We start from the raw sequence: 20,566 nt of genomic DNA, 5'->3' as shown, positions 1-20,566 counted from the left end.
CAGAGGCCCCTCCATGTAATTCAGGCATAGAATTTAGGAGTGTAGCTTTTATGGATCATGACCAAGCTCACACAGATGGGCCTTCTGGTTGATACATATTCCTTGGTCCTGCAAGTAAATCCAAAAAACTATCTGCTCACCAACCTAGTCTTGGGTTGAGTTATGTCTGTAGTCTGAGTTGAAATTTTGTTCCTAACATGTGGTAAGCCTGAACTCTGCACCATGCTTGCTGAAGCCTAGCTTTCTTTGTGTAACTTTCTTGTCAGCCTTCATGGTCTGAATTTCCCTCTTTGTTTAGGCTGAGGGTGCATCTCCACACCTTTAGCACTATGCCTGAGTTAGTGTACTGTTCATCAACACAAGTTTGATTGTGGCCCAGTGCCTTTGCTGAAGGCAAAGATGATCCAAGCTTCATCCCAGAGAGCCAAGTGCTCCTTTTTCAAATGCCCCCACAACTGATAATGGATAGATGAGTGAGGGACAGCCACTCAACTCAGATTTATTCAGCCTTCAAAAGAACAGACCACTATATCACTAAAAGATGTCACTATAAAATGGGAGAACCCTGAAGTCATCATGCTCCAAAGTCAATCAGAAAGATCAGGTGTCACACACTTGGGAAGGAAGGAATTAGTTTACAACTAGTAAACCAGTTTAGGGCTCCCAGTGGCTGGAGATGAGGAAATGATGGAGGGGTAAAGTCCATAAGACATAGTGATTATCTAGGGGGTAATAAATTCTAAGTCACAGCTTATGATTGTACATGTTCACATCATACAATTCTACACAAATGCATGAATCACACAGAATATAAAAACACAAATGCCTAGAAGACACAAAATTTTATAACTACACATTTCCTCCCCTCACTGCCACTAATACTGGGTCCTGGTAACTAAAGTCTTAGTTAGCAGGTCCTAGCTGACTCAGTTTTCATGGTGGCCTAAGCTTGCTGATTTTGTGGCAGTTGGCACCCTTACTCCATCCAGGAGAGTGTGCTACCGTGATAGGTTTGAGAGCACCATGGATGCAGGAAAGATGGACTTTGAGTGTGTAGAGTTGGACATCCCTGCAAAAGCAGGAGGCAGCAGAGCATCCCTTTTTCCATAGGCCCTGGCTTCCTTTCCCATGTCTACAGTTTCCAAGTGTGCAGGCTCACTGCGCTGGCAAGTTTTGTGTCCATTTGACTCAAGCTAGGGGCATATGAGAAGAGGGACTCTGAAGTGAGAAAATTCAACCATCAGATTGGCCTGTGGGCAAACCTGTGGTACATTTTCTTGATGATTGGTGGCACTGCCACTCCCAAGCAGGTTGTTCTGTGTGGTACAAGAAAATAAGCCAAGCAATTCATGGGAAACAAGCCAGTTAACAGCACACCTTCATGGTCTCTGCATCCGTTCCCGCCTACAGTTCCTGCCCTGACTTCCTGGATGATGGATTCTAAGCTTTTGATGGACTCATGTTGCTTTTGGTCGTGGTGTTTTGTTACAGTGATAGTCACCATTAACAGAACACGCAGAAGTGACACTATAAGACAGCCTTCCACCCCTTCCCTCTACCAATTATAAGCTAGTACAGTAAGAAAGGAAGACAGGAGAGGGGCGCTTGATGCTTTATGATTGCTTTGCCAAGGTCAGGTTCTGTTTACCTTTGTCACGTTGTTAATAGGCACATTTCTAGTTTGCTTTACATCTTCCATCACAACACAAGAAAATGCCAGAAAACTGTGGAGAGGATAAAAATAACCAAGCAAGACAAGCTGTGCTTGTTTGTACTTTTATGCCCACCAGCTGGAAGCTGGTGTCTGTCTTGTGCCAGGTGAAGGCCCTGAGTCTCGGGCGAGCCCTTGGTGGGCGGTCTCCCATGCTGCCCACGTGCCCCCTCCGCTGCCAACGGTCTTGAACTCACCTGTGCTTTCTGCTCTCCAATTCAACCATGCTTCTGCTCTTCATACTCGTCGAGTTTGCCATGCTGTTAGCCCGCCTCGGTAAGTCCTCTCCTTCCATTTTGTGTTCCTTTAGCTGAGAGAGGATACCACTGTGCTCCTGGATTCCTGCTAATGCCCTTCCTCCATCTTGCGCCATCTCAGATCCCACCCCAGGCCCCGCCCTACCCCCTGGTCAGGTGAACCCAGGATAATCATGGTGGTTTCTGCTCTGTATTTGTGTCTGAACTAACAGCGGGAAAAATGACTAGTCTTTCCAGTTCCCCACATCCTGGGAAAGGGGGTGGGGGATGCAGTGCTTGTTACCACCAGCACCCTCTGATTGCTCCCCAGATCCCTGAGAGACACCACCCTCAGCATGATTCTGAGGAGGAACAGGGTGGCCGGGTTGGACATTGTGTCTTTTGTATATATCTTCATCATTTTCAATGGGTCATTACAATGCCATTAGAAGTTGTGCATTGAGGAAGCCAGTGGATTTATCACAAGCAAGTTCACTGGCCTGCCGTGTTAGAGCTCTGGGTGTGCTCAGGCACCCTGGCTGGAATGGGAATGCTATGGATTAGGAAAATAAAGCAAAGCAAACAAAATTAACACCCCCCCAACAACAAAATATAGGTTTTGTATTTTGTTACAGATTCCGAAGGAATATGTCTGCATGTCTCCGTGCCAGTAAAGACAGAACCACGCAAGGGAGGAGTTCCAGGAGGGAAGGTCAGCCTTCCAGGTTTCCTACTCACTACTCAGCTGTGAGGATGACCTTTTGTTGACCATTGCATTGGTCCAGGGCACGCTCCATTGTAGTTACTTGCACAGCAAAGTCTTTGTTTCTCTCTCTGGGTCCCCCGCCCGCCGTTGTCTCCATGTCACTTCCCTTCCCCTATCTCTTTGTAAAGTCTTTTTGATGTTGTTCTTAAATTTCAAGAAATAGTGAATATTTCCCAGCAATCACCCTGGCAGGAAAAAAAACAACAACAACAACAAAAAAAACAAAAACAAAAACAAAAACAAAAACAAACACACACACAATATAAAACATTAATGTAAAATGTGCACAATGATGAACCAACATGCAAATTAAAAGCGTGGTCAGTAGCTACTAAACAATAAATTGGTTTGCAGTAAAATTTGGACATGTAAAATCAGACAAATGTCAGCATAAGCAGAATTAAGTTAGAGAAAGGAATGTGTGTGTGTGTGTGTGTGTGTGTGTGTGTGTGCGCGTGCGCATATGTGTGTGTTATATACAAATAGGCGGGAGATAATTTGCCTGCCTAATTCTAGATAATGAAGGTCCTAACAGCCATTATGTAAGTAGGAAATACTTTTCCTCACTGAGAACAGGGAGGTTTCAATTCTTGACTACAATTTGGCATTTTTTTTAAATTTGGAATTATGTATTCCTTTGTTTTGGTTTTTTACAATTTAGTCATAGGGTGCTCAGTGGTTAAGGCACACTGACCACTCTTCCATGTGGCAATTCACCATTGTCTGTAATTCCAGTCCCAGGGGAGCTGATACCTTTTTTTGGTCTTCCCAGGCATTGACCACGTGTCTGCACAGCATACATGCAGAGAAAACACCCATATACATCAAACAGTTATTGAAAATTTTGCTATCTACCTTGTGTGAGTGTGTATCTGTGTTAAGTGTGTGTATATATGAGTGTGTATGTGCGCGTGTGTGTAAGTGTATGAGTGTGTGTGAGTATGTGTGTATATGTAAGTGTATGTGTGTGAGTGTGTATGTAAGTGTGTGTGTATATGTGAGTGTGTATGTGTGTGAATGTATGTGTATGTGAGTATGTGTGTGTGTGATTGGATGCATACTTGCCAGAGTCCCTGTGTGAAGCTTAGAGAACAATCTGAGGAAGCCACTTCTTTCCTTCTATCCTGTAAGTCCTAAATACTTAAATTGTATTTAAATTGGGCTTAAATTGTCAAGCCTGGAGGCTGGCACCTTTACCTACTGAGCTATCTCTTCAGCCCTTATTTGCAGTTCTTGAGGCTATTTTTACTATGATAGAGTCTACTTCTGAAAAATGGTTTTTAAAGCTCTGTTGAGCTATTCCAGATAGTAAAAGTGCATATATCAATGTACATTTTGATGAATGTTGGCATCTGAACACATCTGTGATACCATTAAGACAATCAATTTACCAAATTGACATAATGCTCTCTAAACTTCCGTGCTTTTGTTTGCACCTAGAATATGAACAAAAGATCTACCTTCTTTAATATTTACATGCTGTGTGCACATCAGTTCCCTAGAGCTGATTCATGCTGCATAATTTATAACTTTATACCCTCGAAGCCACAGTTTTCTAATTTTTTCTTTCTCCAATGCCTGACAACCAACATTCTCTTGGGCTTCCCTTAAATTTGACTTTTGTAGACACACATGCAAGCACAGCCTTGTATTGATCATTCAGTAACTCACATATTTTAGTTAACATTGCCATGTATGGATTCATCCAAGTAAATACCAGCTTTTCCCAGGTCTGGGTTATAAGCCTCTGATGTACAACTGTGTGTCTTGAACTGTGTCTCCTCCAAAGTGCACAGGTTCCATTAGTTTAGCTTACTATAGAGTTGCTGGGTTGGTGCCTACATCTGTAGACATACACAGTGGTTCTGCAATCATCTCCCAGTTTCTTTTGTGTGTGTGTGTGTGTGTGTGTAACATGGAGGAGGAGGATGAATATTGTTGTTACTCAGTTCCTGATATTTGGAAGCCTCACCCCTGGGCTGTGTAGCTTTTTGTCTGTGTAGCCACTTGGGCTTTTTGTTTTGTTTTGTTTTAAACCCCTTTTGTAGTTTTGCATGTTGAGAGTTGAGATATGTATAATATAATATGCATGTGTTTATAAATTGTTTATTTGTTCATTATATTTGATGTATAACATAAACCCTCAACCATTCCTTATTTATTTTTATTAGAAATGCATATTTTTCAGGTAAAAGAAATTGATAGAATATCAGTAATGCTAAATTATATTTTTCAAAAATATATTCCTTTTAAAACATTTTAATCAACACACTAAATCACACTCTTTCAAAGTCAACCAACTCTAAAAATCTTACTAATTAACACAATAGATTCTATAGAATATGTTCATTTTTATTGTGTTGAGATATTTTTATTAGATTAAGTGAAAAATAATGTCTTCCATTGCATATGTCTGCATTACTAATTTATCTATCAATCTGCTCTATTTTAGGTGATTTATGTCATTACAATTGATGGGAAACCCCACTCTCTGCATCTCAAGAACTAGTAAGATGTATTTTTTTCTTTTGGAATATTGCCAGTTTTTACTCTTTTTAAGTTTGTATGCAGTATTTAAATTTAGTGGTGCAGTATAATGGTCATCGATTTTTTTAATTTAGGATTTATTAGGTCCTGAATTTTAGGTGTATGAGGCTCTTGTAGTTAAATTTTCAGATATACATTTTAAATTGAGAAATAAACTATGTATTTAGAAATCTTCAGTCAAGTATTTCCTTGTCCCCAAGCATGGTAAGTTGCATGGATTTCTAAAATCAAATACAGTTAGTAATCAAGTGGCTATTGTTGGTAAATTCGGGAGGGGTCAGTTTTATGGTGTACTAAGTATGTTCATGACTTAAAACAACTTCATTGGTATGTTTTACATATAAAAATTCTCCTTTGTCAGCTTCAGCAGTCTCAGTGATGTGCAGTAGTGTTTCTGTCCTTAAATAACAGCTCTTTTGTAATTTTTATCCATCTCTGTTCCCACCCACAATTCAAATCTCCGATCAATCTTTCTACATCATGATTACATTTTCTCAGCATTTCCTATAAGAAGGATCAGGTAGTCTCTTTGGAGCCTCAGGGATCAACAAAAGTGTCTGACAACTGTTGCTTGTCTTCCTTTTTGCTTTGTGGCTGAACAAGGCTGCTGAAGTTATCTTCATCCATGATGTCTGACAGCCTTACACTGGTCTTTCCTTCCTCTGCAATATGTTTCACTAAAAATGATTAGAAATTTTAATAAAGTTATCACTGTCCTTCAGGGTTATTTTTAATATCATAGTTGCATTTTAGTTTTCATTTAGCCGTTTATTTTCTACCAGTTGATGACATTTAACATAATTGCTCAATGTCTTTTCCATAAAATGCTTTCTCCATTGGACTCCAGAATATCATCACTCCCTAGCCGTGGTTTGACTCTTATCAGTTTTCCTAATTATGTCATTGTCTCTGTATTGCTCCTTTGCAGAATCTTCTTCGCCTTTCTGATCTGAAGATATGAAATTAATCTTATGATTAATGTGTACTTAGTCAGCTATTATTTCTGTTCTGTGTTGTGGCTATGAGTGTATTCACTGACTGTTGGTTGCTTGTGATTTATATCCAGACATTATTCCATCACAATGGATGCTGTGCTCCTTGACTGCTTATCTCATATGCACGTTTGCTACAATTCCTGCTGTTAACTTGCTAAAAGTGGATCACTGGTGCTCTTCCCAAATCTTCATTTCTTATAACCATCTTAGTTATCTCTTCAAGTTTTCAAAAACAAACAAACAAACAAACAAACAAAACACCAAAAAACAAAAACCCAAACAAACAAAAAAGAAAGAAGGAAATAACATCCTGGGCATCTCTTTTGCCTTCTCCAAGGTCCAGTGGGTTATGCAAGCCCATGTGGGCCTCCACCATGATTTTTCATCATCATCATTCAAGCCTCCATCAGGGATGGCCTGGATGGCAGTATTAGCCTTCTGACTACTTCTGACTGGTCTCAGCTTCTGTGTATTTGCCATGCAGATTGTTCTCAACATAGCGTTGCATTTGGCTCTCTTAAAATGTTGTTCTGCTCACTGTCTTTCTTGTCACTGTGCACTCTATTACAGACATTGTACCCATTGCTACTCTTCATATATGCAAACCTGTTTCTGGCTCAAGACCCTTTAATTTTACCACAACTCTGTGTGAAATCCTTATGGCTTGTGTTTGTAGCTAGCTATCAATTTCATGAGCTTTGTCATGTCATTCCATATACTCTTGTGTGATCACCCTACAATAACCAGGCCTTGATCATTGTCATATAACAATATGTGTCTCTGACTGTCTTTTGTTGAGCACTACATTCCAGGGCCCAGAAGAGGGACTGTCATGTGGTGGACATGTTAGTGAGTATTTGTTCAATGAAGACATACACAGAAATACCTGACAGTGCTGTGTTCTCCTGATCCTGCCCATATATCAGTTTTTAAATAGAATAAAAGATGATACCACACTAAAATTACTGCAATTATATCATGTTATTACACTAATCAATTGCACTTAACATTATTTTATTAGTGTGTATATTCACTTGAAATGATTACTTAAATTCTATTTGTTGATCTACTTCTAGCTCATTCTTATCCCAAGATTTTTTGGTTTATACATATAACGAAACTGGATATTTGTATGATGACTCTTCACACCTTATGGTAAGAATCAGATGTCTTAATATTTGTTTATTTTGTTATTGAAAGGGATATACAGTATAATTAGACTACTGTCTCCCTTTTAGACATTGTTTTTGGTTGCTGAGATTGAACCTGGGCCTTTGTACATCTGAAAAAAAAAAAAAAAAACATGCTATTTCCCAAGCCCCATGTTGACACTAATTCAAATATTTAACTCCTTGGAACTGTGACCTGTTATATGGATGACTTCTATACAAGGAAATGTCATGGGAAAGTGGTAGAAAAAATGGAGAAAACCCACATGTGCCAAATAAAGGGAGTTCCTCAAATCTTATTTCCTGAGAGTTTGTATTAAAAATTCTACATAATTCAAGATTTAATATTATCAAATCTTTTGCTGTAGTGAGCCTTCTAAAATATTTCACTACACAGGTGTTTGTTTCTTTTCTTTCTTTTTTCTTTTCTCTCTCTCTCTCTCTCTCTCTCTGTCTCTCTCTCTCTCTCTTTGGTTGTTACAGTTACAAATATAATTTGTGTTTTTACCTGTGTACCTGTGTGATCTGTTTTGCAGACACATTGCTATTACCGAGGATACATTGATGAATATCCAAACTCCACAGTGACACTCAACATCTGTTCTGGCCTCAGGTAAAAGCATCCTAGAGAATAATTATATATGAACACAGGGGGATATGCTTTGAAGTGGAGCCCTGACAGGCAGGCACAAAAGCAAGCAGGGAAAAATTCATAGAAATCATTTGTTTTACATTGGTTTCTTATTTCTCACATCTCAGATGATAGCTTTTGTGGGGGGAGTGCTGTGTATGGTTTTGATAATGACTGTCTTTCTAAATTCAGGGGATTCCTACAGTTTGAAAACATCAGCTATCGAATCGAACCACTGGAATCTTCAGCAAGATTTGAGCACATAGTTTATCAAGTGAAAAATGCCAATCCAATGTTAGCAGAAAATTACAGTCATATTTGGCAAACAGGCCAGCTTGATAAAGGTCATTTCAGTGCACAGGTAACTGTTGGGGTTCTGATGGTAAAGACCACTCCCATCATTCATCATTCATGAAGGGAAACTAGACTGATGAATATAAATAATACATTTCATACCTCTTTCTATGCCTCGACATAAAGCATTCAAATTTCACATAACCTGGACGATCACCTAGTATTATTCTTCACATTTGTTGCCTTATGATGTATTTGTAACATTTTCATGTCAGTAATTTTCAAAGAAAATATTTGTTATTGAAAACTATTGAACAATGAAGGGAGAATAGCCACTATTTCCAGTAGCCTGCTGAAAGTGCTTTCAAAATTTCATATGTAGCTTTACATACTAAGTGGACATATTTTCTAATAGGCAATCATTTATATATTACTGAAGATGGAAAGACATGTTAGTGTTAGCATCAATTAAACTATGATTTAAATAGGGTTTCACTGATAAGCTTACCTAGGAAGTACTAAGTTACAAAGAAATAAGAAATTTAGTTGAGGGGCTCTGTGGTGATAGCTTTCTTGTACAAATAAAGCCTGTATGAAGATCAAAGGATGGAGCTTGCCACTAACCATAGAAGTCTGGATGTCTAGGCAGACAGACAGAAAGTGAGATGGCTGGGCAGAGAGAGCATTTAAGTGGCAAGAAACAGAAACTTGCTCTCAAATTCATGGCTTCTTATTTTTTTAAATGTAATTGTTACACACACACACACAGAGAGAGAGAGAGAGAGAGAGAGAGAGACAGAGAGAGAGAAGGAGGGAGGGAGGAAGGGAGGGGGAGAGAGAGAGAGAGAGGGAGAGAGAGAGAGAAACAGAGGAGAGGTTTATAAATACGGCCCACTAAATCATTCAGTGTTACACATGGATGTTTCGAGAAGACCTCTTGGGATTGGCTAACCTTTCAGGAACTCAAAGCAACCACCAATGCCAGAAGTTCTCCTCCTAAAGGTGAAGCTCTCATAGGGAACTTCTCATGTCATGGATGTTTTGAAGTGAAAGTTGTGTTTTGCAATAGTTTTTTTTTTTTTTTATATTTAGGCCTTGATGATGGTTTTATGTAGGTCTTCTCTGACTTCTTCGCATTTTAACTTTTGCTTTTAGAAAGCTCAGTACACGTAACAATTGATTAATATTTTTTGTTTTCCAGGATAGAAATCATTCACAACTATTGCCTCAAATTTTAAAACTTCACATTATAGTGGGAAAATCTTTGGTAAGTCAGTCTCTCTCCTTGCATCCTTTCCTGTCCCCTTCAATCCCATATCCTTCTCTCTCCCTCTCCTATTTCCCTTTCTGTTCACCTCTTCATTCCTCTACCCTCCTCCATTTCTTCCTTTTTCCTTTCCTTCTTCTTAATTAAAAATTTAGAGACAGAACTGATTTGTTTTCTTTGAGCTCACAAGGGTTTTAGTTTGTTATTCATTCAATGTTGTCTGCTTTATTTATAAAATTTGATTTTGAAAAGACAACTAAACAGTAACAAAATTACACTGTGATGTAGTGTATGTTGCTATAAACAATGTGAAAAACAGTACAATACTGTAATGTGTGGTAGCTGTTCAACATTCAGAGCAAACATTCCTAAGATAAATAGTGAAGAATTTAGCAAATGCACACAGTTGTAGGAACCCAAATCAAGAGTCTCTGAAATATGCTGTTCTGTTTGTTAAGTGATAGATGGGTTGATGCAACTGAAATGGATGTAACCACCATTCCAAGATTGTGGATTTGTGGGCGGACCAAACAAGGAAGCTGAATCCCAGCCTAAGGCAAGAGCTTGTGTTTCATCCTGTATATAGCTGGGAGTTAGTGGAGAAGTTGTGCAGGATGAGAAAGGGATTTGGTTAAGACTGTAGATTCAGTAATGTGGAGGGATTTAAAGTGGCCAGAGATGGGCATGTAGGGCAGAGGATGGTGTGACAGAAGAGATAACCAAAATTTCATGTTCATATAAAGGGATTTAATTTGAATTACCCTACACAGGAAACAATGCTCCTTCCAGTATCCATAGGTTGTCAAATAAGTTTCCAGGTGCCACATATGGGATAACTCCCTTTGAGTTCTGGTCACAGGTGTCCTGGAGACCCCAAAATAATGTAGGCTTTAGCCAGTGTTCTGGTTGCCCACCAGAAGTAGGTAGTGAGACCTTACTATGGGAGATAGCACACACATTGGGCATAGGACATAGAGCAATAGACTTAGTATTGACCAGGAAATGTCTTCCCGATGGTTAGATTCCATAGTAATGGAAGGGGCTAGGGGAAGGGCCATCAACAGTTTCACTCAACTGTGTCCTCTGTGAACTACATAATTACCAGTGTGACAAAATATGCCCAGGGGTACAAGAGTGGCATACAGTTTATTATAGGGTTAACCAACCACTATTTTAAAAACCAGGTCCCTATTCCTGCAAGTCTGGCTAAGAGCCCATGTTTGGGGCACTCACAGGCCCCAGGGATGGACCTACTATTGCTATTCTGCTAAATGGACTATGCATCAAATTGCCTTCTTAATACATATCTCCATCTCCATAGGACATTGCAGTTCTCATATCTTATCAGAGAAGTTTTTTTTTTCTTTTTGTACAGTGGATAGTATTTAACACAGAAACTCATAATTGATCAAAGTGCAGCAAATAATGGTCAGTGGGGTACTTGGCCATAAATAGGATGTCATATCACACTCACTCACATATATGTGTGCAGGCACACATGCACACACACACTCACACACATGACTCAGACTGTCATAGGAAAGAGAATGAGAGTAAAAATATGATAAGAGGTGGGGCAAGGAAGTCTGCAACAAAACAATGTTTTGTGGACAGGCCAGAACCATTGCTCTCATGAGACCTGATCAAGCCAGTCAACACTTTAGTATAGACTGGGAAGGAGTTCATGAGCCCCCATCCTAAGTGAGGAACTATGGACAGGTGATGGCTCCGAGGGGAGAAAGAGTCGGTTTTGTTTTGTTGTTTGGTTTTTAAAGATGTGGCTGGCTCCTAGTAGGTTGCTCATGTTCTAGTGGATGGCCCATACCCAGGGAAGTACAAATTGGATTCCACAGGTTATAAAAAGTAAAAAAAAAAGAAAAGAGAACTAAAGGAAGATAAAGAAATAAAGGAAGAAAGAGAAGACACAAAGTTGAGGGGTTGGGAGTAGGGTGGATTTGAGAAGAGTTAGGGAAGAAGTAGGGGACAAGCATGATCAAAATATACAATATTAAATTCTTAAATAATAAAAATGTGTATAGCTGGTCTTTCTTTGGACTACCAGATCCCAAATAATGTGGAGGCTTATTAAGTATGAAAGGTTGGCCTTAGCTTAGGCTTGTTCCCAACTAGCTCTTAAAACTTAAATTAACCTGTTTATATTAATCTATTTTTTGCTACTTGGCTTGTTACCTTTGCTCAATACCTTATGTCTCATTTCCTCCACATCTAGCTGGTGAATCCCCAGCCTCTCAGAGCTTCCCAGAGTTTCTATCTCTGCTAGGAAGTCCCACCCATCCTCTCCTGCCTAGCTATTGGCCATTCAGCTCTTTATTAAACCAATCATAAGGTGCCTCAGGCAGATGATGTAAAACAGAGACATCTTCACACAGTGATCAAATATCATAGCAATATGTGTAAGGAAAGAGTACATATCCAGAGAAGAGCTAGGGGGGGTCCACCACAATTCCCATCTTTTGGAGAATATAGTGAAGAGAGATTTGGGAAATGTTGTATGCTCATGCTCACAACACCTAAGTACATAAGTCCATATTATTTTTCCAAATGAAAGTTGGGAATTTGGCTTCTAGCCCAAGGTCTGCAAGAAGACAACAGCTACAGCCTGGCACTAACCAGGATCCTGCCTGGTGTCTCTGGCACCAGACTCTTGGGCCCCATTATGGTAGGTGGTAGGGGAGAGAGAGGGGGGAGCAGAGGGAGAGGGAGAAGGAGAGGGAAAGGAAGAGCTGGGGAGATTGAGGGATCTGTAGGGATGAGGGTGCTGAGAACAGGTAAACATGGTGAGTGAATTGCTTGTCACAGGAGTCAAAGGTGATGTACAGGCCTGGGCTAGAGCCAAGAGCCAAGTCTTGGCCTAAGGCCATGAAACAGTAGAGGGGGGGCTGAGAAGAAGTCTGTGGCCCCTGTCACAACTGAGGGCCACTACCTGGGCCCATGATGGTATCCAAGAGCCACATTGCCATGTGGGCCCTCCCTATCTGTTTCCAAATATGTCCCATCAGATGCCATGCTGAGTGAGGAAGTGAGCCACTGAGAAAGAGTAGAGGAGGCAGCCCCTGGCTGCTTGTCCTTCAGTTAAAGCCACATCTTCCTTTTCCATAAAATAAGTAAATAAATTAACAAATAAACAAAATATAAGCTAAGGGGGAATGAGACCAGGGGAACTTAAATGTGCAAGTCTTGAGCTGGGTGGTTTAGCTCGGGAACACACTCATTCTCAGAAAGCGTTTGGTCCGAACTGAACTGCTGAGAGCTAATGATGCCGAGGGGTTAAGAGGTATTTATTTATTACTCCCAAGTCAATCTGCATTTCTCCAGAGGTAGCCCACTGCAGAGAAGTGTTCCCTCTTGCCTTCTGTCCACTCTACTTAGCAGATCAGATTAATGCGTTCCTTAGGCAGGATTTTCCCTACACATTGTGACAATGTTTATCTTTTTTCCTGTGAACTGACTTGGAATTTCAGTTGCTTTTTTTTTTTTTTTCTGTTCCTCATGTATTTGCTCTTCTTCATTTGCCAAGCATGCTCTGAGAGGTTCTTGGACCCCTGTTTCACAGGCAATGTCCAGCTGCGGAGGTCCAGTTATCATGGGTGGAATCCGTAGTCAGCGTCTCCTGTTTCATCCCTTTCTGAGTCTGTTCTTAATGCCAGTGTGTTCTTGGGTCTTTGTTTTTAATAGCTATTATTAGTTTAAAAATTATCATTATGCAATTATATACAGTATAATTTCAATGTTAATTACATATAATTATAGTTTATATAATATAAATTATACTACATATGATTATATTACAATGAGTGTAAAATTATAGTTGTAATCGGCAAAATAAAACTTTAATAAAAACAAAAAATATTAGTATGTAGAAATACTTGATAAAACCTATGCTAGTCCTATATTACCAAAATTATTCCATTGTTTAAAAATTAGTCATATTATTTTAATAAATCCTAAAAAAGTTAAATTTGTATTTCAGTATGATTATATGGGATCTGACATTACAGCTGTAACACAGAAAATTTTCCAGATAATTGGGCTTGTCAACACAGTAAGTTTTTAATTTTTTCAGATGTCTAATTTCATGAAAAAAGCATTGACTATAATTTGCATTTTATGAGTATGGAAAATAAATTACTTGAATATATTTTATTTGCTCAATGTTTCAACTACTCTATCAAACTTCTTTGTGTATTTTTTAAATCTAATAGTTGATGTTTATGAAACATGCACTGTAAATCCTATTCCTAGATGTTTGCTCAGCTGGAGTTGACTGTTGTGTTAGCCTCCTTGGAAGTGTGGTCAGATAAAAATCACATTTCTACTGATGGAGATGCTAATGATATTTTACAAAGACTTTTGGACTGGAAACAAGACTATCTTATCCTACAGTCCCATGAGATAACACACTTACTCATGTGAGTAGACAGTGCTCTGCATGATAAACAGATTAATAATTCTGTGAAGGTAATTTTTTTATACTCCAGTTTTCTATAGGATACTTTGAAGAGTGTATATATATATATATATATATATATATATATATATATATATATATATATATATATATACTATGAAGGTGATAGTTTAAAAATAAATCAATGCTAACCAATTTTATACTGGCATATTTTCCTATTTAAAGTAGAATTAGTGTGAACAAACACTGAATTGCATTAATTTATATTATATCAATTTTACTGCAGAATGTCAGTCTAATCTGATGAATAATATAAAAACATTTATTTAAGTTTACTCATACAGATTAATATATTTCATGTCTACTTTTTCATGAGGCTAGATATCTGTAGGTTGCTTTGTGATAATTTAGTATTAAATAAGTACTCATGTTTAAGATAGTAAAATTTCTTCTTCTACAAGTTAAAAGTTTTTCCTTACTTTTCAACTTTTAGTGACCTAAAAAGTTACTGCATAATAAGGGAAAGTTAGTAGCAATTCAGATAATAGAACATCAAATCTGGGAGCTAAGTGAAGAAAAAAGTTGATATCAAATGAATAATTACAATAATTTGGACATTTTGCATACTTTATTAGATATCCAGATTGGACGTTTATATGTTCCTCAAGTAATTTTTTTAACTTCATGAGGAGGTAAATATATGCTTATATATTATGCTACATAATTACTCGAATGCCAAGTCAAACCATCATGGTGTAGTTACAGGAAACACCCGAAATACATTGGAGCAGCATCACCGGGTGAACTATGCAATAAAAACTCTGCTGCGGGTATTGTCATGGTATGTAGTTTTCATTCTTTACATCACTACTAGTAATCTATGTAAGTGTTTATGTAATGGTTCAACAGTTTCTATCAGTTGGGTTTTTCCTATATATGTGCATTCATTGTTATTCTGTCGGGACAAAATTGTTTGAATCCAAAAATGTCCCAGTGCATTACAAATTTCAAGCATAATTAGTATATTACAGACTAGTATATTCTGTGACTAACTAGTTATGACATTTACTAAAGTTGCCTAGGGTTTTTAAGTAACTCAAACATTAGCTCAAAAGTAGAGACATCTCAGTGTATCCAAGCTCAGGGAGTAGCAAAAGTCATCAACTTGTATTTGCCATCTCCTAACACTTCATGCTATCTGCACAGACTTCATTTTATTCTCTTAGGATCCAAATGATGAACTAATAATAAGTGCTTTAATTGCACAAGTGGCTCTTCCTGAATTTAATAATGTCTTCACATTGGTTTGTCCAAATTCTTTAATAAAATATGTCTGCCTTCCTCCATGTTTGAGAAAGCCCTCTTGCTCGACTCTAGAGAGGTTCTGGGGAATGAGTTTTGTTTTCTTACCACTGCACATAGGGCATGATGCACAGCTGTGATGTGACAGTGCTTGCTTTGTCTTCTTTGGAACGTGCACATTCCTGTTTTACATTCCACTGAATCACATCTCTACACAACTGACTGAGAAACAAAAAGAAGGCAGTTCTCATGGGAGCTGGGTGATGGAGAATGGATTTGATTCTTTTAAATTTTCAGTTAATTGTAGTATTTGAAATATACATACAATAAAATATATAAAATATATGTATATACATACATGTATACGTGTAAGCGCATGTACACAAACACGAGACTCAGCGCCCACGTGGAGTTTATTGAGAGAGGGAAGAGAAAGAGGGGGTAGCTGGTGGCCAACCGAAAGCAGGAGAGAGAGGAAACAGAGAGGGACCAGAGAGAGAAACCAGAGAGGCAGAGAGAGAGCAGAGATAGAGCAGAGAGAGAGAGAGCAAAGAAGCAGAGAGGCAGAGAAGCAGAGAGAGAAGCACTTGGCACGTTTGCTTTAAAAGAGGCTTGCGCATGCGTAATTGAGTCCTCTGGCAGCCAGGTAAAGCTGACATAGCGATGACGCGGCCATGAGCATCCCGCCCATGGTCGGGGCGGCGGGGGGTGAGGGGGGGGGGAATCAGCTGGCTGCTAGTTCCTAACACTCCTCAATCTTCTCTATTTTAGTACCCAGAAGACATAGGTTTGGAGGGAATCTCAGTGGTTATCACTCAACTGATTGGCTTCCACACAGGTTTGTCATACGATGATGTCAATAACTGCTCCTGTTCCAGAGCTCCATGCCTAATGCAAGAGGAAGCATTGTAAGAATTTTATTTTTAAATTCTTTATCAGACTCATTTATTTTATTTATATGTATTTTGCCTGCATGTGCATGCTTGGTTCCCACTACGGACTGAAGAGGGCATCAGATCCAAGATCCCCTAGAACAGAAATTACAGTGTCGACTACAATGTGGCTGCTAGGAATACAACCCAGGTCCTCAGCTTATAACTGCTGAGCCATCTCCCCAGCCCCCAGTCATGACTAATTTTACACATTTTTCTTCCAATATTGATTTCATGATTTGATGACCATTGAAATATTTTTTATTAATTCCCATATTGTAAGTTGCAAAGTTATATTATGCTTGATGAGATAACATATAAAGAAATTCCCATGTGTGTCTGGTCTGACTTTGTTCAATGTCTGGCTGGCTTCTCTACCCTTTTTCTTCTTCCCAGTGTCCCCTGTGCCTGGAAATTGGGCCTGGCTATTTATTGTCTGCTCAGTTTTTTATTAAACCAATCATGGTGACATATCTTATTCCACAATATTTAACCTCTGCTGAAGTATATATTTTTATTTGCTCCATCTTGGATCATTTGATTTGCCAATGGAGCATTGTCTGGATGTGTTTTAGTAACTAGGTTTATTCATCAGAGACTATTATTTTGCCTTAGGAGTTCCAGTGGGACAAAGACATTTAGCAACTGTAGCATGCATGACTACAAGCATTATGCTTCAAATTTTGTTGTGACATGTCTTGGTAACCTTTCAAATGTGCAAGTATTACAACAAAATCAACCCGTGTGTGGTAACGGAATAGTGGAAGCTAATGAAGAATGTGACTGTGGTAATGACACGGTGAGTAGTAAACATTTAGTTTGACCAAAGAGCACAAAACATGTTGACATAGTATATGTTGGGTACCTTTTATGACATCTTTACCACATAATGGATGTTTGAGCATGAAGAGAATAAATTGCTTTCCTACATCTCTTTTGTGGTTTTCTTTTGTAAGACAGGGGCCTTGTTTAGCCCAGGGTGACCTTGAACTGATCCTGAACTGGCCTGCAGGTCGAGATTGCCAGCTCCTTGTGTGCCTTATTGCCCCTCATGCCAATGGTGTCTACTGACACTCCCAGTGACCAACCCTAGTCTATAGACAAAATATAAAACTGGTAATTTCAGAATCTTGTGACCTCCTGAGATGGCCATACTCTGAAGTTGAGAGACACCGCCCCCATACTGGTCCCCTATCTTGTGTGCAGCAAGAGTCCTCCAGATAGTAAAGGTCAAACAGAAAGACCTGGAATTACTTGGGCAGAAATTAAGAGAGACCAATGGAGAAATCGAGAAATATGGGGGTCATTTGAACTATGTGAGTGACTAACAACAATATCACAGAAGTATTGTGTATGGAGTCATTGCCACCAACTCTGGCATCAGAAGCCTCCAAACACCATTTTAATATACAGACTCCATATTCTGTTATTTTGTGAACAAGTGGAGATGTTTTATTGTCATAAATATATAGGCCAGTACTAACACTCTTAGCAGGGAAAGGGCCCATGAATACTTAACATGTCTTGGTTGCACTTCCTAAAGTCTAGCTTCGTTCTCAGTAGAAATATGTAGCAAATGAATACCTAATGAGAGAATTGAAGGAAGTCTGTGTTTCTTCTAGAAAGTCATGCTTCTCCCTGACTCCCCCTAAAATGCATTTTATATTAGTAAATTCTGAATCAATTACCAAATTTTCCTGTTAGGGATCAACAACTAATTTAAATGCCATTTCCTTAGTTCTTACAGTTACATATACTTTTGGCAATTGTAGAAATAATATAAGGTGAGGATAGTGGAAGCTTCATTGAATGTAATTAGGAGCATAGGATGCAAGTTAAAGTTGATAAAAGAGCAAGAGTTATTAAGTTGTGAATGGTGGTGCCTTCCTAAAATCCCAGGGCTTGGGAGGTGGGGCCAGGAAGTGAGGGGTCACTGACACCCTCCACTCTACAGTAGGGCATTCTTGGCCACATGATAGCCTGTCTCAGAAATGAAGGATAAAGGAGGGAGAAAGGGGAACAGGGATGTCTATCCTAACCGGAATCCTCTTTCTTCTGAAATTGCAGGAATGCCAATTTAAAGAGTGCTGCAACTATGAAACGTGTAGACTGAAAGCCTTCGCAAAATGTGGCTCTGGACCATGCTGTACATCAAATTGTGAGGTGAGTGGCTGGTACTCAGCAAAGGGAAGTTGAACTGCAGCAATGCGAGACTGGATTAGCTAAAGCAACATGGAATGACACAAAGAAAGTAGGCAAGAGTGACTCCATGATAAAGCACCATGAACTTGAAAAAGACATCCCAGACTGGTACTTCCTGGTCTGTGGTATAGAAACCATGAAAGTTGATCAGCTTCTAAATGCTCATACTGGATAAAAGATATACAACGCATCTTGGAAAGTGCCAATAGTCAGATAACTCATAAGGTCAAATAAATGATGACTGAAGAAAAATAAAATAGAAATAACAGACAAAACATACACCATGCAAAATAGTCACAAATTGGCAAGTAAAAAGTACAATGACAACATTGTTTCTGTCATTGGAATGATTATATTTTAATTAATTATTGTTGCAGACATGCATGCCTGTGTGTGTGTGTGTACATACACATGTGCACTCATGCACGCTACAATGTATGTGTGAAGGACAGAGGTCAGAGGTTCTCTCACCATGCCAAGCAGGTTCTGGGGATTGAACTCAGGTTTCAGGCTTGGCATCGGACACCTTTAGCTACTGAGCCATTTCCCCAGCCCTGGTTGCATGCATTTTTATTATTATATAACAGCATGATAAACTGCAGCAGGAATACAACACTATCCTTATACAGTGTGGTTGGGTAAGAAAGTAAGCTCCACAGTGGAAAATACTTTAGGATTCCCATTCTTGAAAATCACTAATATGTAAAAATTACCTATGTTCCTTTCCTACAATTGTTCTCAAACCCTTATGGTGCTAAAGTTTGAACCTTGGTGCTTGTACATTCTCAGGCCTTAGAGTTTTAGGCTCTCACTCAGCAACCCAGGCTAACTTTAAGCTTGAAATCCTCTTCCTCATTCTCCCCAAGTTCTGGGATTGCAGGCTTACACCATCATCTGGCTCAAATTTTCGATTAAAATCTAATTTAATACAGTAAAACTTAGTTAATGAGAGTTTCTGAGTGTTAGAACAGTCAATATCACAACTATCATCTTCCTCAAAGGTGTGTGGTACCACAGCTTCCCTAGGTCCCTTTGCTTCTTTGCAGTGAGTTCAGACACAGTGTGCCCACAGTGCACACACAGTCTGCCCACAGTGCACACACAGTCTGCCCACAGTGTACACACAGTGCACACAGTCTGCCCACAGTGCGCACAGTCTGCCCACAGTGCACACAGTCTGATCCTACTCCTGTTGCATGCTAGGCATGTACTGAGACACACCTCCACCCTGTGTACATACTCGGCAAGTAATCTACCCTGAGCCACACTCCAGCCCTCATGTCACATTTCTCAGGCCTGAAATCCTTCCTTTACTATTTCTTGTAATCTGGGTCTAGTGAGAGTGGACTCTTTTAGCTACTGCTTGCCTAGGAAAATTATTTCTCATTAATTTTTATCATTTTATGTGTATCATGTGTGCACCGCAGTACATGTGCAAGTTAGAGGACTATTTGTAAGAGCCAGTTTTGTTCACCAACCATGAGCTTTCCAGATATTGTTTGGCAGCAGACACTTCTGTCCACCTAACCATCTTGCCGTCACATTTATTTTGACATATATTTCCAGGGTATGAAATTCTAACTTGATATTTTCCTCTTTCATTTCTTTAAAGAAGCTATTTTATTTATTATTAACTTTCTATTATTAAATGTTACTCAATTACAGGTGATAATAGTGTGTGTGTGTGTTTTCAATACATATGGTAGCTCAACATTTGGACATTATAAATTTATTTATGGATGGCAACAGATGAGAAATTTATTCAATCAACCATAAAAACGTATCTGTCCATGCAGAGAGATCCTTTTGTTCTCAGAATAATAAACATTGATGGTGATATGTGTTAATTCATGCATAATTCTAAGTGCAAACCCCGTAAATGCGAAAGTGATTTTCCTTCCTGATTTCAAGTATAAAAGAGATTAAGTATATCTCTCCCACACAAATAAGCTAGTAAGAGTCAAAGCAGAAACTGGCTTCCAAGTCTTGCCAACATAAGAGGTAGAACCAATTGTTCTGTGCTTCTCCATCCACATGCTGCTAATGTCAGAATTCATGGTATGGAACAGGAGGTGTGGCCGGCTG

General features: G+C 39.0%; 1 protein-coding gene across 1 annotated transcript in view; it reads left to right on the top strand.

Moving 5' to 3' along the window:
• The first annotated feature begins 1,660 nt into the window (after positions 1 to 1,660).
• Positions 1,661 to 20,566, top strand: part of LOC127220353 (disintegrin and metalloproteinase domain-containing protein 18) — a 33,939-nt gene continuing 15,033 nt past the window's right edge. Inside the window, exons 1-13 of the mRNA XM_051182175.1 lie at positions 1,661 to 1,987; positions 2,583 to 2,659; positions 5,166 to 5,221; positions 7,332 to 7,410; positions 7,961 to 8,037; positions 8,248 to 8,416; positions 9,551 to 9,616; positions 13,608 to 13,679; positions 13,880 to 14,046; positions 14,805 to 14,886; positions 16,119 to 16,255; positions 16,895 to 17,078; positions 18,347 to 18,442. Coding sequence (XP_051038132.1) covers positions 1,936 to 1,987; positions 2,583 to 2,659; positions 5,166 to 5,221; positions 7,332 to 7,410; positions 7,961 to 8,037; positions 8,248 to 8,416; positions 9,551 to 9,616; positions 13,608 to 13,679; positions 13,880 to 14,046; positions 14,805 to 14,886; positions 16,119 to 16,255; positions 16,895 to 17,078; positions 18,347 to 18,442 — 1,314 coding nt within the window. The 5' untranslated portion in view covers positions 1,661 to 1,935. The remainder of the gene's footprint in view (positions 1,988 to 2,582; positions 2,660 to 5,165; positions 5,222 to 7,331; positions 7,411 to 7,960; positions 8,038 to 8,247; positions 8,417 to 9,550; positions 9,617 to 13,607; positions 13,680 to 13,879; positions 14,047 to 14,804; positions 14,887 to 16,118; positions 16,256 to 16,894; positions 17,079 to 18,346; positions 18,443 to 20,566) is intronic.

Source organism: Phodopus roborovskii, unplaced genomic scaffold, assembly GCF_943737965.1.
Source record: "Phodopus roborovskii unplaced genomic scaffold, PHOROB, whole genome shotgun sequence".
In the NCBI taxonomy this organism is placed as follows: domain Eukaryota; kingdom Metazoa; phylum Chordata; class Mammalia; order Rodentia; family Cricetidae; genus Phodopus; species Phodopus roborovskii.
Note: the sequence above shows the minus strand (reverse complement) of the source record. Positions and strands in the feature narration are given on the sequence as shown.